The sequence below is a fragment of the Electrophorus electricus genome, chromosome 1, assembly GCF_041902795.1.
Source record: "Electrophorus electricus isolate QZ-2024a chromosome 1, ASM4190279v1, whole genome shotgun sequence".
Classification (NCBI taxonomy): domain Eukaryota; kingdom Metazoa; phylum Chordata; class Actinopteri; order Gymnotiformes; family Gymnotidae; genus Electrophorus; species Electrophorus electricus.
Window position 1 is genome coordinate 23,892,688 of NC_137497.1, and position 12,456 is coordinate 23,905,143.

Consider the following 12,456-nt stretch of genomic DNA (forward strand, 5'->3'; position numbering starts at 1 on the left):
ACTTAAATTGGGGTGGACCATCTCAAATTTTGTAAAGTATATTTGATGTATTTGGTTGAATGTTTCTACAGTGTCTTTGTTGCACTGATGTCTTATATTGGCTGGTCTGGACCGCCAGGCCATGTTAATTGAGTCTGGACTTTGTCAACATGGTTCTGTGTTTAATATCAGTCACTTTGAGCAGGTTATCTGCTACAGTATTCTGTTTCATAGACAGTTAATACTGCATTTTACTTTGTACTTGTATTTGTGTGTTCCAGTGGGTCATGTAGATTTGTTTTTGAAGTAATTTGGCTTGATCTGATTGTTTGTATTTCAGTGATTTTTCTAATTTCAGAGGAATTATGAACTTTGATAGTTCTGATTTCTACCAGATAGTGATTCCACCTGAATCTCTCCCTCTTTTAATGTCAGGGAGTGTAACAGCAGGGAGGAGGATTTCCTTGTAGTTTAAAGGACAGTGAGTCACCGAATCAGATTTTCATCAGGTTTCAAGGAGATTTATAATGTCTTTATCTTTTGTGTTATTTGTGAATTCAGTGTTTATACTTTTGTACCCAAACAGGGATGATGTTATACCTTGAATGTTCCATAGAAAGACAGATAATGGTTTCATTATTTAAATGAAGTATGAAAGGAAAAACACAAATACAAATAAAATGAGATAAACCTGTAAAAGTGAGGGAGTATGTTGATATTATATATACAAATATGTACAATTCATGTATACAAACATACATATTAAGATGGTGTAATGACTAACCTATAAACAGTGATATTTATTTATTTGTCTTTTTATTTATTAATTCATTTATCTATTTATCTATTTCTTCATTAATGAATTGTGACCTTGACATATGAGGTTGAGCATCCATTTGATCTCTCCATCTCTGTAGCGTTTGTGGAGGGTGGAGTTTGTACTACAGAGGCGTAGGTCTGCTGTTTGGGCTGTGTTTTGGGGGTGGGTGTTGATGGCAGGTGTACTTTACTGTGGATGGCTTGCTGGGCAGCTGGCAGAGATGCTCACAGTGTCCTTGTGCAGGTGGACGTGGTCATGAAGGCTGTAGATGTTGAGGTTGGAGTGGTGTGTCAGGTGCACATTAGCCAACAGTGCACATCCACAGGAGATCTCTACATTTATCATGTGGATTGTAGCTGGATGGAAGTCTCTACTGGGCAGGATGGTAGAGATGGTGATTTTGGAGGAGGGGAAGGTCTCTGTGGAGGTCTGTGCTACTCTTCTTACACACTCTGCTACACTCTTGCTTTGCCCTCAAGTCATTCTGGATAATGAGGTGGCTTGGATTACCTGAGATGGCATGTGTAAGAAGCTGGAGGGCATTGCTGGTTCAGGAACACCAAACTTCTGCAACTTTAGATCCTGGGAAAAGCTGTTCCTCGTTTAAGAATTTTCCATTAAAATCAATTAAAATGACTATGCCTGCATCTGGAGGAATATTTGTATTAGGTTTTTTTATCTGACTGAGTGTGGATGGACCGGATGGTGCTCAGTGTGGCAGTCTGTGGTTCAGAGTTGATTTAGTGTTGCTCTGCAGAATCAGAGGTCTGCTGGTTGGCTTTTAGTCTCTGTAGCTTCTCCTTCAGGGTGATCATGGTACTGTCCCTGAGCTGTAGTTCCTCTCTGTTAGTCTCTGTAGCTCCTCCTTCAGGGTGATCATGGTACTGTCCCTGAGCTGTAGTTCCTCTCTGTTAGTCTCTGTAGCTCCTCCTTCAGGGTGATCATGGTACTGTCCCTGAGCTGTAGTTCCTCTCTTTTAGTCTCTGTAGCTCCTCCTTCAGGGTGATCATCGTACTGTCCCTGAGCTGTAGCTCATCTCTTTTAGTCTCTAGCTCCTCCTTCAGGGAAATCATGGTACTGTCCCTGAGCTGTAGTACCTCTCTTTTAGTCTCTGTAGCTCCTCCTTCAGGGTGATCATGGTATTGTCCCTGAGCTGTACTTTCTCTCTGACTGCACTGAGCTCCCTCCTGAGAGCCTCTCTGTCCTTCTGGAGCTCCAACACTTCTCCTTTCAGTTCCAGCAGTGAGTTTTTAACGGGTCCAGCTGAGCTTTGAGATGCTGGGAGGGTTCATTGGATGGTGGGTTGGACAGAAGAAGATGTTTGAATTCTATTGTCTCATCTTCCTGGAGAGAAAGACTTTCTCTTTGCTGGAATACCATGATCTCCATGTGTCTGTGTTGTGCTGGTCTGGCCTGTGTTGTGCTGGTCTGGCCTGTGTTGTGCTGTTTTAACCTGTGTTGTGCTGGTTTATCCTGTGTTGTGTTGGTTTATCCTGTGTTGTGCTGGTCTGGCCTGTGTTGTGCTGTTTTAACCTGTGTTGTATTGGTTTATCCTGTGTTGTGCTGGTCTGGCCTGTGTTGTGCTGGTCTGGCCTGTGTTGTGCTGGTCTGTGAGGTGTTTTCCCGTCCCTCCCCTGAACCCTGGACTACGTGGCTACTAGTCTCCTCCTCCTCAGTTACTCTCTCAGTCTCTGCTGCTGTTCTGATAAAGGTAAAGTTTTCCTGAACAGAGCAGAGGCCTCACTGCCTTGAAACATGACGGGGCCGTTGTGATAAATGTTCACAGTTAGGATGGTGTTATCCTCATCTTCATCTTCAATAACTATCTGTCTTCCATTACATATGCCCCTTTTTATATGTGGCTTGTTATGGCACAGAGAGCCCTGTGCCAGGCTTCACTGTATTCTGTATATAACAGGAGACTGGTGATGGTGGTTTTGTTCACTGTATTCTGTATATAACAGGAGACTGGTGATGATGGTTTGGTTCACTGTATTCTGTATATAACAGGACACTGGTGATGGTGGTTTGGTTCACTGTATTAGTTACTAGCTACAATAGCAAAGGAGCTACTTTTTGGATGAATCAAGTATTAAAATGTGGGGTTTATGTTCTTTCCTTGATATTCCCTGAAAGAAGGCTTGAAGGTAAATTATCCTTTTATGTTTCATGTAATTTTCCCCGACTTCCATGGCTTTATCCATAGTTTTGTCCTTAGCTGCAAGATGCTACTGTTCCACTCCTGTTAGCTGCTGTGTGTTTGGATGGTTTCTTGTGTTGTTCATCAAAAATTTCATCAAAATTGTTGTTCTCTTGTTTGTTACTTGAAAGTTGAGTTGTTGTTTTTTTTTAATCTATTTACTAATTTACTTTGGTTTATCACATTTTAAAACCCCTGTACTTGTAAGAATCTTAAGTGCTCCAGTTAAACTTGATAGTTAAACATGACAATACTTTGTCTTATCCGTGTGTGTGTGTGCGAGAGAGAGAGAGAGACAGAACTATTATCTATGTGTGTGTGTGATAGAGAGAAACAGGACTATTATCTGTGTCTCTGTGAGAGAGAGAGAGAGAGAGAGAGAGAGAGAGAGAGAGAGAGAGAGAGACAGAACTATTATTTGTGTGTGAGAGAGAGACAGAATTATTGTCTGTGTGTGTGTGTCTGTGTGTGTATGAGAGTGAGAGAGAGAGAGAGAGAGAGAGAGAGAGAGAGAGAGAGAGAGAGAAAGACAGAACTATTAGGTGTGTGTGTGTGTGTGAGTGTGCATCAGAGAGATGGAGAGAGAGAGAGAGAGAGAGAGAGACAGAGAGAAACTGTTATCGGTGTATGTGTGAATTAGAGAGATAGAAGTATTGTGTGTGTGTGTGTGTGTGTGTGTCAAATAGAGAGAGAGAGAGAGAACTATTATTTATGTGTTTGCATGAAAAAGAGAAAGACAGAACTATTATCGATGTGTGTGTGTGTGTGTGTGTGTGTGTGTGTGTGTGTGAGACAGACAGATCTATTATTTGTGTGTGAGAGAGAAAAACAGAAGTATTGTGTGTGTGTGTGTGTGTGTGTGTGTGTGTGTGTGTGTGTGTGTGTGTGTGTGTGTGTGTGAAAGAGAGCGTGGAAGAGATAGAGCAGCCTGACTGACTGACTGACTGACTGGCGTCTGCCTCTTACACACCTGATTGAATGATGGGGTCTGCCTCACACACACCTGATTGACTTATGGTGTCTGCCTCACACACACCTGACTGACTTATGGTGTCTACCTCAAACATACACCTGACTGACTGATGGGCTCTGAGTCACACACATCTGACTGACTGATGGGGTCTGCCTCACACACATCTGACTGACTGATGGGGTCCCTGACTCAGCTATTAAGCCTCCAGGATTCTCGGTGCACCACAAAGACAGAACTCAGGACCTCACTGGGAAAAGCAAAGGCAGAGGAGAATGTTTCATGATCAGTGACTCAAAGTGTGAACACAGGAATGTAAACACTAGTAAAAGATTCTGCTCTCTGCATTCTGTCCAATCAATACTGCAGTGTTCATTCCTCCATAATCACTATTGCAGTGTTTATTCCTTCATAATCACTACTGCAATGTTTCGTCCTCCATAATCACTACTGCAGTGTTTATTCCTCCATAATCACTACTCTGCATGTCTTCCAACAATATTTTCTGTTTGTATATTAGTGTGTTTGTATTTGTGAAACATTGAATAACATCTATGTTGTTTTGTTTCCTGTTATGGTGTTAGGGGTGTGATATTTTGATATTTGGACTCTGATTATGGTAACTGCCATTCACTGACTTATGAACCAACCATCCATTATTTGGTCACCTGTCTTAGGTTGCTAATGAATGTTATTTGTCATGTCTTTGTCCAGTTTGTCTTTGATGAAGACACGGTAGTGTTGAAATGTTGCTGTGTTTGTAAAATTAAAAATCTGAAAATGTATCAGTGTGTTCCAGACCTTTCAAGCCCTTCTTTACATTTTTATTAGCAGTTCAGATCTTTTAATTCAGCATCCTCTGACTGAACTACATTATTTACTGTATTCACTCTTTTACAGACTATCTGGCTGTGGTCTCAATGAAGAGTCTTGCAAATCTCTCACATCAGTTCTACAAACAGAAAACTCACTGAGAGAGCTGAAGATAAATAATAATGACCTGCAGAATTCAGGAGTGGAGCAGCTCTGTGCTGGACTGAAGAGTTCACACTGTAAACTGGAGATTCTCAGGTGAGTTTCTGTGACTATTTTTGAATGTAAATAAAGAGCCATTTTTAAAAGGTCAGTGTCAACTCCATTATAGTACAGTATTAAACAAACATTGCCAGGCAAGGCAATGCAAGGAAATTTACACTTTTATATTATAAAGTTCTCTTCTTTAAATATTTCTAAATATAGTTTTCTGTTGAAACCTTGCTGCATTTCATTAAATGACCACACTGTGGAGACAAAGAGTTACATCTGTGATGCATGAGCAGATTTTCAAGTCTAGAAGAGAAATATAACATTGTAAAGAGGAGACACAGATGAGTCCTTGTCCACAAGCTGCATTTTTGGTCACCTGAGCACAGAAATTTTGCTAAATGTCTTACAGGATGAATATATTCAGAAACTCCAACAACAGTAAAATGAAGTGTTCTAATGTAAGATTTTCACTGAGTGATTTTATCTAGTTTATGTATGGAAACACTGTAAACATCATTCATTCTAATCTCTCTGCAAATAAAAGCCCTTAAAGTCTTAATGAAAACACTTAAAGCTAAACCATTGAGGTTCTGGACACATTACAGGACACTTTTACAATCACACATGATTCCCTTGTGTTTATGGGTGGGAGACCCTGTTCTCATTATGATTTACACCGTGTGTTCAACACATGTTGAGGTGAGCTGAACTGACAGCCGTGCTGGAGGAAAGAACGCAACAAGTTAATATTCATTCAATAGAACTGAATAGTTTATTGGTTATTACTTAAGTTAAACCTGTGCTCTCTCTCAACGAGTGTTTTTTATGAAACATGTAGCTGGCTAATATTAGTAACCTTAAGCTTGCCAAGTTACAGTATATTGTTGGTTATTACACCTAGATACCTCACGCTAACGTCATATTAGCTTGACTTAGGTGTGAATGTTGGATGCTAATTTTTTCATCAAGCCAGAGACATCAAACAAAAATAGAACAGTGATGGTAGAAGACGTGGAGTCAGCAGAGAGAGAAACTGAGCAGACAGCTGACAGTAAACTCAGGACATCTGAACACAGTAGTGAGGAACAATGTTCAGCACTGGACGAGTGAACCTGTGGACTTAATTACAAGAGAGAAAGAAAGATACACAAGACACAGTAATCAGTAATCAGGAGATTAGGAGGAGAGAAGGAGTGAAGTGTGTGTGTGTGTGTGTGTGTGTGTGTGTGTGTGTGTGTGTGTGTGTGTGTGTGAGAGAGAGAGAGAGAGAGAGAGAGAGAGAGAGAGAGAGAGAGAGAGACAGAACTATTATCTGTGTGTGGTAGAGAGAGATAACTATTATCTGTGTGTGTGTGTTTGTGCGAGAGAGAGAGAGAGACAGAGAGAACTATTATCTGTGTTTGTGTGTGTGTGTGTGTGTGTGTGTGTGTGTCTGAAATAGAGAGAGACAGAGAGAAAGAGGCAGATCTATTTTTTGTCTGTGAGAGAGAGACAGAAGTAGTGTGTGTTTGTGTGTGTGTGTGTGTGTGTGTGTGTGTGTGTGTGTGTGTGTGTGTGTGTGTGTGAGAGAAAGAGAGTGAGGAAGAGATAGAGCAGCCTGACTGACTAATGGGGTCTGAGTCACACACACCTGACTAAGTGATGGGGTCTGCCTCACAAACAACTGATTGACTGATGGGGTCTGACTCACACACACCTGACGGACTAATGGGGACCTTCACACAACTATTGAGTGTCCAGGATTCTCGGTGCACCACACAGACAGAACTCAGGACCTCACTGGGAAAAGCAAAGGCAGAGGAGAATGTTTCATGATCAATGACTCATAGTGTGAGCACAGGAATGTAAACACTAGTAAAAGATTCTGCTCTCTGCATTCTGTCCAATCAATACTGCAGTGTTCATTCCTCCATAATCACTATTGCAGTGTTTATTCCTTCATAATCACTACTGCAATGTTTCGTCCTCCATAATCACAACTGCAGTGTTTATTTCTACATAATCACTCCTGCAGTGTTTATTTCTCCATAATAAATACTACAGTGATTATTCCACCATAATCAATACAGTGGTGTTTATTCCTCCATAATCACTACTGCAATATTCATTACTTCATAATCAATACTACAGTGTTCATTACTCCATAGTTACTACTGCAGTGTTTATTTCTACATAATCACTATTGCAGTGTTTATTCCTCCATAATAAATACTACAGTGATTATTCCTCTAAAATCACTATTGCGGTGTTCATTCCTCCATAATCAATACAGCAGGGTTTATTCCTCCATAATCTCTACTGCAGTGTTCATTCCTCCATAATCACTGCTGCAGTGTTTATTCCTCCATAATTACTACTCTGCATGTCTTCCAATAATATTTTCTATTTGTATATTAGTGTGTTTGTATTTGTGAAACATCGAATGAGATCTATGTTGTGCTGTTTCCTGTTATGGTGTTAGGGGTGGGATATTTTGATATTTGGACTCTGATTATGGTATCTGCCATTCACTGACTTATGAACCAACCATCCATTATTTGGTCACCTGTCTTAGGTTGCTAATGAAAGTTATTTATCATGTCTTTGTCCATTTTGTCTTTGATGAAGACACAGTAATGTTGAAATGTTGCTGTGTTTGTAAAATTAAAAGGCTGAAAATGTATTTATCATGTCTTTGTCTATTTTGTCTTTGATGAAGACACAGTAATGTTGAAATGTTGCTGTGTTTGTAAAATTAAAAGGCTGAAAATGTATCAGTGTGTTCCAGACCTTTCAAGCTCTTCTTTACATTTTTATTAGCAGTTCAGATCTTTTAATTCATCATCCTCTGACTGAACTACATTATTTACTGTATTTACTCTTTTACAGACTATCTGGCTGTGGTCTCAATGAAGAGTCTTGCAAATCTCTCACATCAGTTATACAAACAGAAAACTCACTGAGAGAGCTGAAGATAAATAATAATGACCTGCAGAATTCAGGAGTGGAGCAGCTCTGTGCTGGACTGAAGAGTTCACACTGTAAACTGGAGATTCACAGGTGAGTTTCTGTGACTATTTTTGAATGTAAATAAAGAGCCATTTTAAAAAGGTCAGTGTCAACTCCCTTATAGTACAGTATTAAACAAACATTGCCAGGCAAGGCAATGCAAGGAAATGTACACTTTTATATTATAAAGTTCTCTTCTTTAAATATTTCTAAATATAGTTTTCTGTTGAAACCTTGCTGCATTTCATTAAATGACTACACTGTGGAGACAAAGAGTTACATCTGTGATGCATGAGCAGATTTTCAAGTCTAGAAGAGAAATATAACATTGTAAAGAGGAGACATAGATGAGTCCTTGTCCACATATACAGGTGTATTTATTACAAAGCTGCTTCAACTAGGCACTTTGTTATTTTGTCCACAAGCTGCATCTTTGGTCACCTGAGCACAGAACTTTTGCAAAATGTCTTACAGGATGAATATATTCAGAAACTCCAACAACAGTGTTGTAAAATGAAGTGTTCTAATGTAAGATTTTCACTGAGTGATTTTATTTAGTTTATGTATGGAAACACTGTAAACATCAGTCATTCTAATCTCTCTGCAAATAAAAGCCCTTTAATTCTTAATGAAAACATTTAAAGCTGAACTATTGAGGTTCTAGACACATTACAGGACTCTATTACAATCACTCAATTCCCTTGTGTTTTTGGGTGGGAGACCCTGTTCTCATTATGATTTACACTGTGTGTTCAACACATGTTGAGGTGAGCTGAACTGACAGCCATGCTGGAGGAAAGAACGCAACAAGTTAATATTCATTCAATAGAACTGAAAGGTTTATTGGTTATTCCTTAAAATAAACCTGTGATCTCTCTCCACAGGTGTTTTTATGAAACATGTAGCTGGCTAATATTAGTAACCTTAAGCTTGCCAAGCTACAGTATATTGTTGGTTACTACACCTAGATTCCTCACGCTAACATCATATTAGCTTGAGTTAGGAGTGAATGTTGGCTACTAATTTTTTCATCAAGCCAGAGACATCAAACTAAAATAGAACAGTGATGGTAGAAGAAGTGGAGTCAGCAGAGAGAGAAACTGAGCAGACAGCTGACAGTAAACTCAGGACATCTGAACACAGTAGTGAGGAACAATGTTCAGCACTGGACAAGTGAACCTGTGGACTTAATTACAAGAGAGGAAGAAAGACAAACAAGACACAGTAATCAATAATCAGGAGATTAGGAGGAGAGAAGGAGTGAAGTGTGTGTGTGTCTGTGTGTGTGTGTGTGTGTGTGTGTGTGTGTGTGTGTGTGTGTGTGTGTGTGTGTGTGTGTGTGTCACACTGGGTGCCTGATGTACTGTAACAAAGCTAATGAGGTTAATGTTAGCTTCCTTAAATCTAAGGAACTGGCTAGAATATAAAATACTCCTGCTTGTACATTTACAGTTAGTATAGAGAGACAGAAAACAACCAGGATGAAGAGAAAGAGTAATGCTATTGCCATGGCAACCTTCTTTAGTAAGAAGACAGCAGGAGAGAGAAAAGACAGAAGAACTTGATTGTGAAAGTGTCCAGGAGGAGGACATGGAAGAGAGTGAACACAGCAGACAGAGACAGAGGAGCCAGCTGTGTCCATTCTCACTGTAGCCCCACAGCTCTGCTGTAGTGTCAGCTGTGTCCACTCTCACTGTAGCCCCACAGCTCTGCTGTAGTGTCAGCTGTGTCCACTCTCACTGTAGCCCCACAGCTCTGCTGTAGTGTCAGCTGTGTCCACTCTCACTGTAGCCCCACAGCTCTGCTGTAGTGTCAGCTGTGTCCACTCTCACTGTAGCCCCACAGGTCTGCTGTAGTGTCAGCTGTGTCCACTCTCACTGTAGCCTCACAGGTCTGCTGTAGTGTCATCTGTGTCCACTCTCACTGTAGCCCCACAGATCTGCTGTAGTGTCGGCTGTGTCCACTCTCACTGTAGCCCCACAGGTCTGCTGTAGTGTCAGCTGTGTCCACTCTCACTGTAGACCCACAGGTCTGCTGTAGTGGAGAGAAGTGAGAAGTGAGTCTAAGTTCTGATCCAACTGAAACAACATGTGAACGATCCTCTTCTCCCGAGTATTTTACTGCACACATACAGTCCATGAAGGACAAACTCCAGGGACACATTTCATGTCAACAGCAGACATGAGATAGTTGCCTTACACACACTTAACTGACTGATTGGGTCTGAGTCACACACACACCTGACTGACTGATGGGGTCCCTGACTCAGCTATTGAGCCTCCGGGATTCTCGGTGCACCACAAAGACAGAACTCAGGACATCACTGGGAAAAGCCAAGGCAGAGGAGAATGTTTCATGATCAGTGACTCATAGTGTGAGCACAGGAATGTAAACACCAGTAAAAGATTATGCTGTCTGCATTCTGTCCAATCAATACTGCAGTGTTCATTCCTCCATAATCACTACTGCAGTGTTTATTTCTCCATAATCACTACTGCGGTGTTTATTCCTCCATAATCAATACTGCAATGTTTATTCCTCCATAATCACTACTCTGCATGTCTTCCAACAATATTTTCTGTTTGTATATTAGTGTATTTGTATTTGTGAAACATTGAATGAGATCTGTGTTGTTCTGTTTCCTGTTATGGTGTTAGGGGTGGGATATTTTGATATTTGGACTCTGATTATGGTAACTGCCATTCACTGACTTATGAACCAACCATCCATTATTTGGTCACCTGTCTTAGGTTGCTAATGAATGTTATTTGTCATGTCTTTGTCCATTTTGTCTTTGATGAAGACACGGTAATGTTGAAATGTTGCTGTGTTTGTAAAATTAAAAATCTAAAAATGTATCAGTGTGTTCCAGACCTTTCAAGCTCTTCTTTACATTTTTATTAGCTGTTCAGATCTTTTAATTCATCATCCTCTGACTGAACTACATTATTTACTTTATTTACTCTTTTACAGACTATCTGGCTGTGGTCTCAATGAAGAGTCTTGCAAATCTCTCACATCAGTTCTACAAACAGAAAATTCACTGAGAGAGCTGGAGATGAATAATAATGACCTGCAGAATTCAGGAGTGGAGCAGCTCTGTGCTGGACTGAAGAGTTCATACTGTAAACTGGAGATTCTCAGGTTAGTTTCTGTGACTATTTTTGAATGTAAATAAAGAGTCATTTTAAAAAGGTCAGTGTCAACTCCCTTATAGTACAGTATTAAACAAACATTGCCAGGCAAGGCAATGCAAGGAAATTTACACTTCTATATTATAAATTTCTCTTCTTTAAATATTCCTAAATATAGTTTTCTGTTGAAACCTTGCTGCATTTCATTAAATGACCACACTGTGGAGACAAAGAGTTACATCTGTGATGCATGAGCAGATTTTCAAGTCTATAAGAGAAATATAACATTGTAAAGAGAAGACCCAGATGAGTCCTTGTCCACATGTACAGGTGTATTTATTACAATGCTGCTTCAACTAGGCACTTTGGTATTTTGTCCACAAGCTGCATCTTTGGTCACCTGAGCACAAAGATTTTTTCAAAATGTCTTACAGGATGAATATATTCAGAAACTCCAACAACAGTGTTGTAAAATGAACTGTTCTAATGTAGGATTTTCACTGAGTGATTTTATCTAGTTTATGTATAGAAACACTGTAAACATCAGTCATTCTAATGTCTCTGCAAATAAAAGCCCTTAAAGTCTTAATGAAAACATTTAAAGCTGAACCATTGAGGTTCTAGACACATTACAGGACACTTTTACAATCACACGATTCCCTTGTGTTTTTGGGTGGGAGACCCTGTTCTCATTATGATCTACACCGTGTGTTAAACACATGTTGAGATGAGCTGAACTGATAGCCGTGCTGGAGGAAAGAACGCAACAAGTTAATATTCATTCAATAGTCCTGAAAGGTTTATTGGTTATTCCTTAAGATAAACCTGTGATCTCTCCCCATGGGTGATTTTATGAAACATGTAGCTGGCTAATATTAGTAACCTTAAGCTTGCCAAGTTACAGTATATTGTTGGTTATTACACCTAGATACCTCACGCTAACGTCAGATTAGCTTGATTTAGGAGTGAATGTTGGCTGCTAATTTTTTCATCAAGCCAGAGACATCAAACTAAAATAGAACAGTGATGGTAGAAGACGTGGAGTCAGCAGAGAGAGAAACTGAGCAGACAGCTGACAGTAAACTCAGGACATCTGAACACAGTAGTGAGGAACAATGTTCAGCACTGGACGAGCGAACCTGTGGACTTAATTACAAGAGAGAAAGAAAGACAAACAAGACACAGTAATCAATAATCAGGAGATTAGGAGGAGAGAAGGAGTGAAGTGTGTGTGTGTGTGTGTGTGTGTGTGTGTGTGTGTGTGTGTGTGTGTGTGTGTGTGTGTGGCATGCTGGGTCCCTGATGTTCTGTAACAAAGCTAATGAGGTTAATGTTAGCT

General features: G+C 40.0%; 1 protein-coding gene across 1 annotated transcript in view; it reads left to right on the forward strand.

The window, feature by feature from the left end:
* Positions 1 to 8,038, forward strand: part of LOC145651286 (NACHT, LRR and PYD domains-containing protein 3-like) — a 38,869-nt gene extending 30,831 nt beyond the window's left edge. The window contains exons 6-7 of the mRNA XM_081697354.1: positions 4,870 to 5,040; positions 7,864 to 8,038. Coding sequence (XP_081553480.1) covers positions 4,870 to 5,040; positions 7,864 to 8,038 — 346 coding nt within the window. The remainder of the gene's footprint in view (positions 1 to 4,869; positions 5,041 to 7,863) is intronic.
* The last annotated feature ends 4,418 nt before the right edge of the window (positions 8,039 to 12,456 follow it).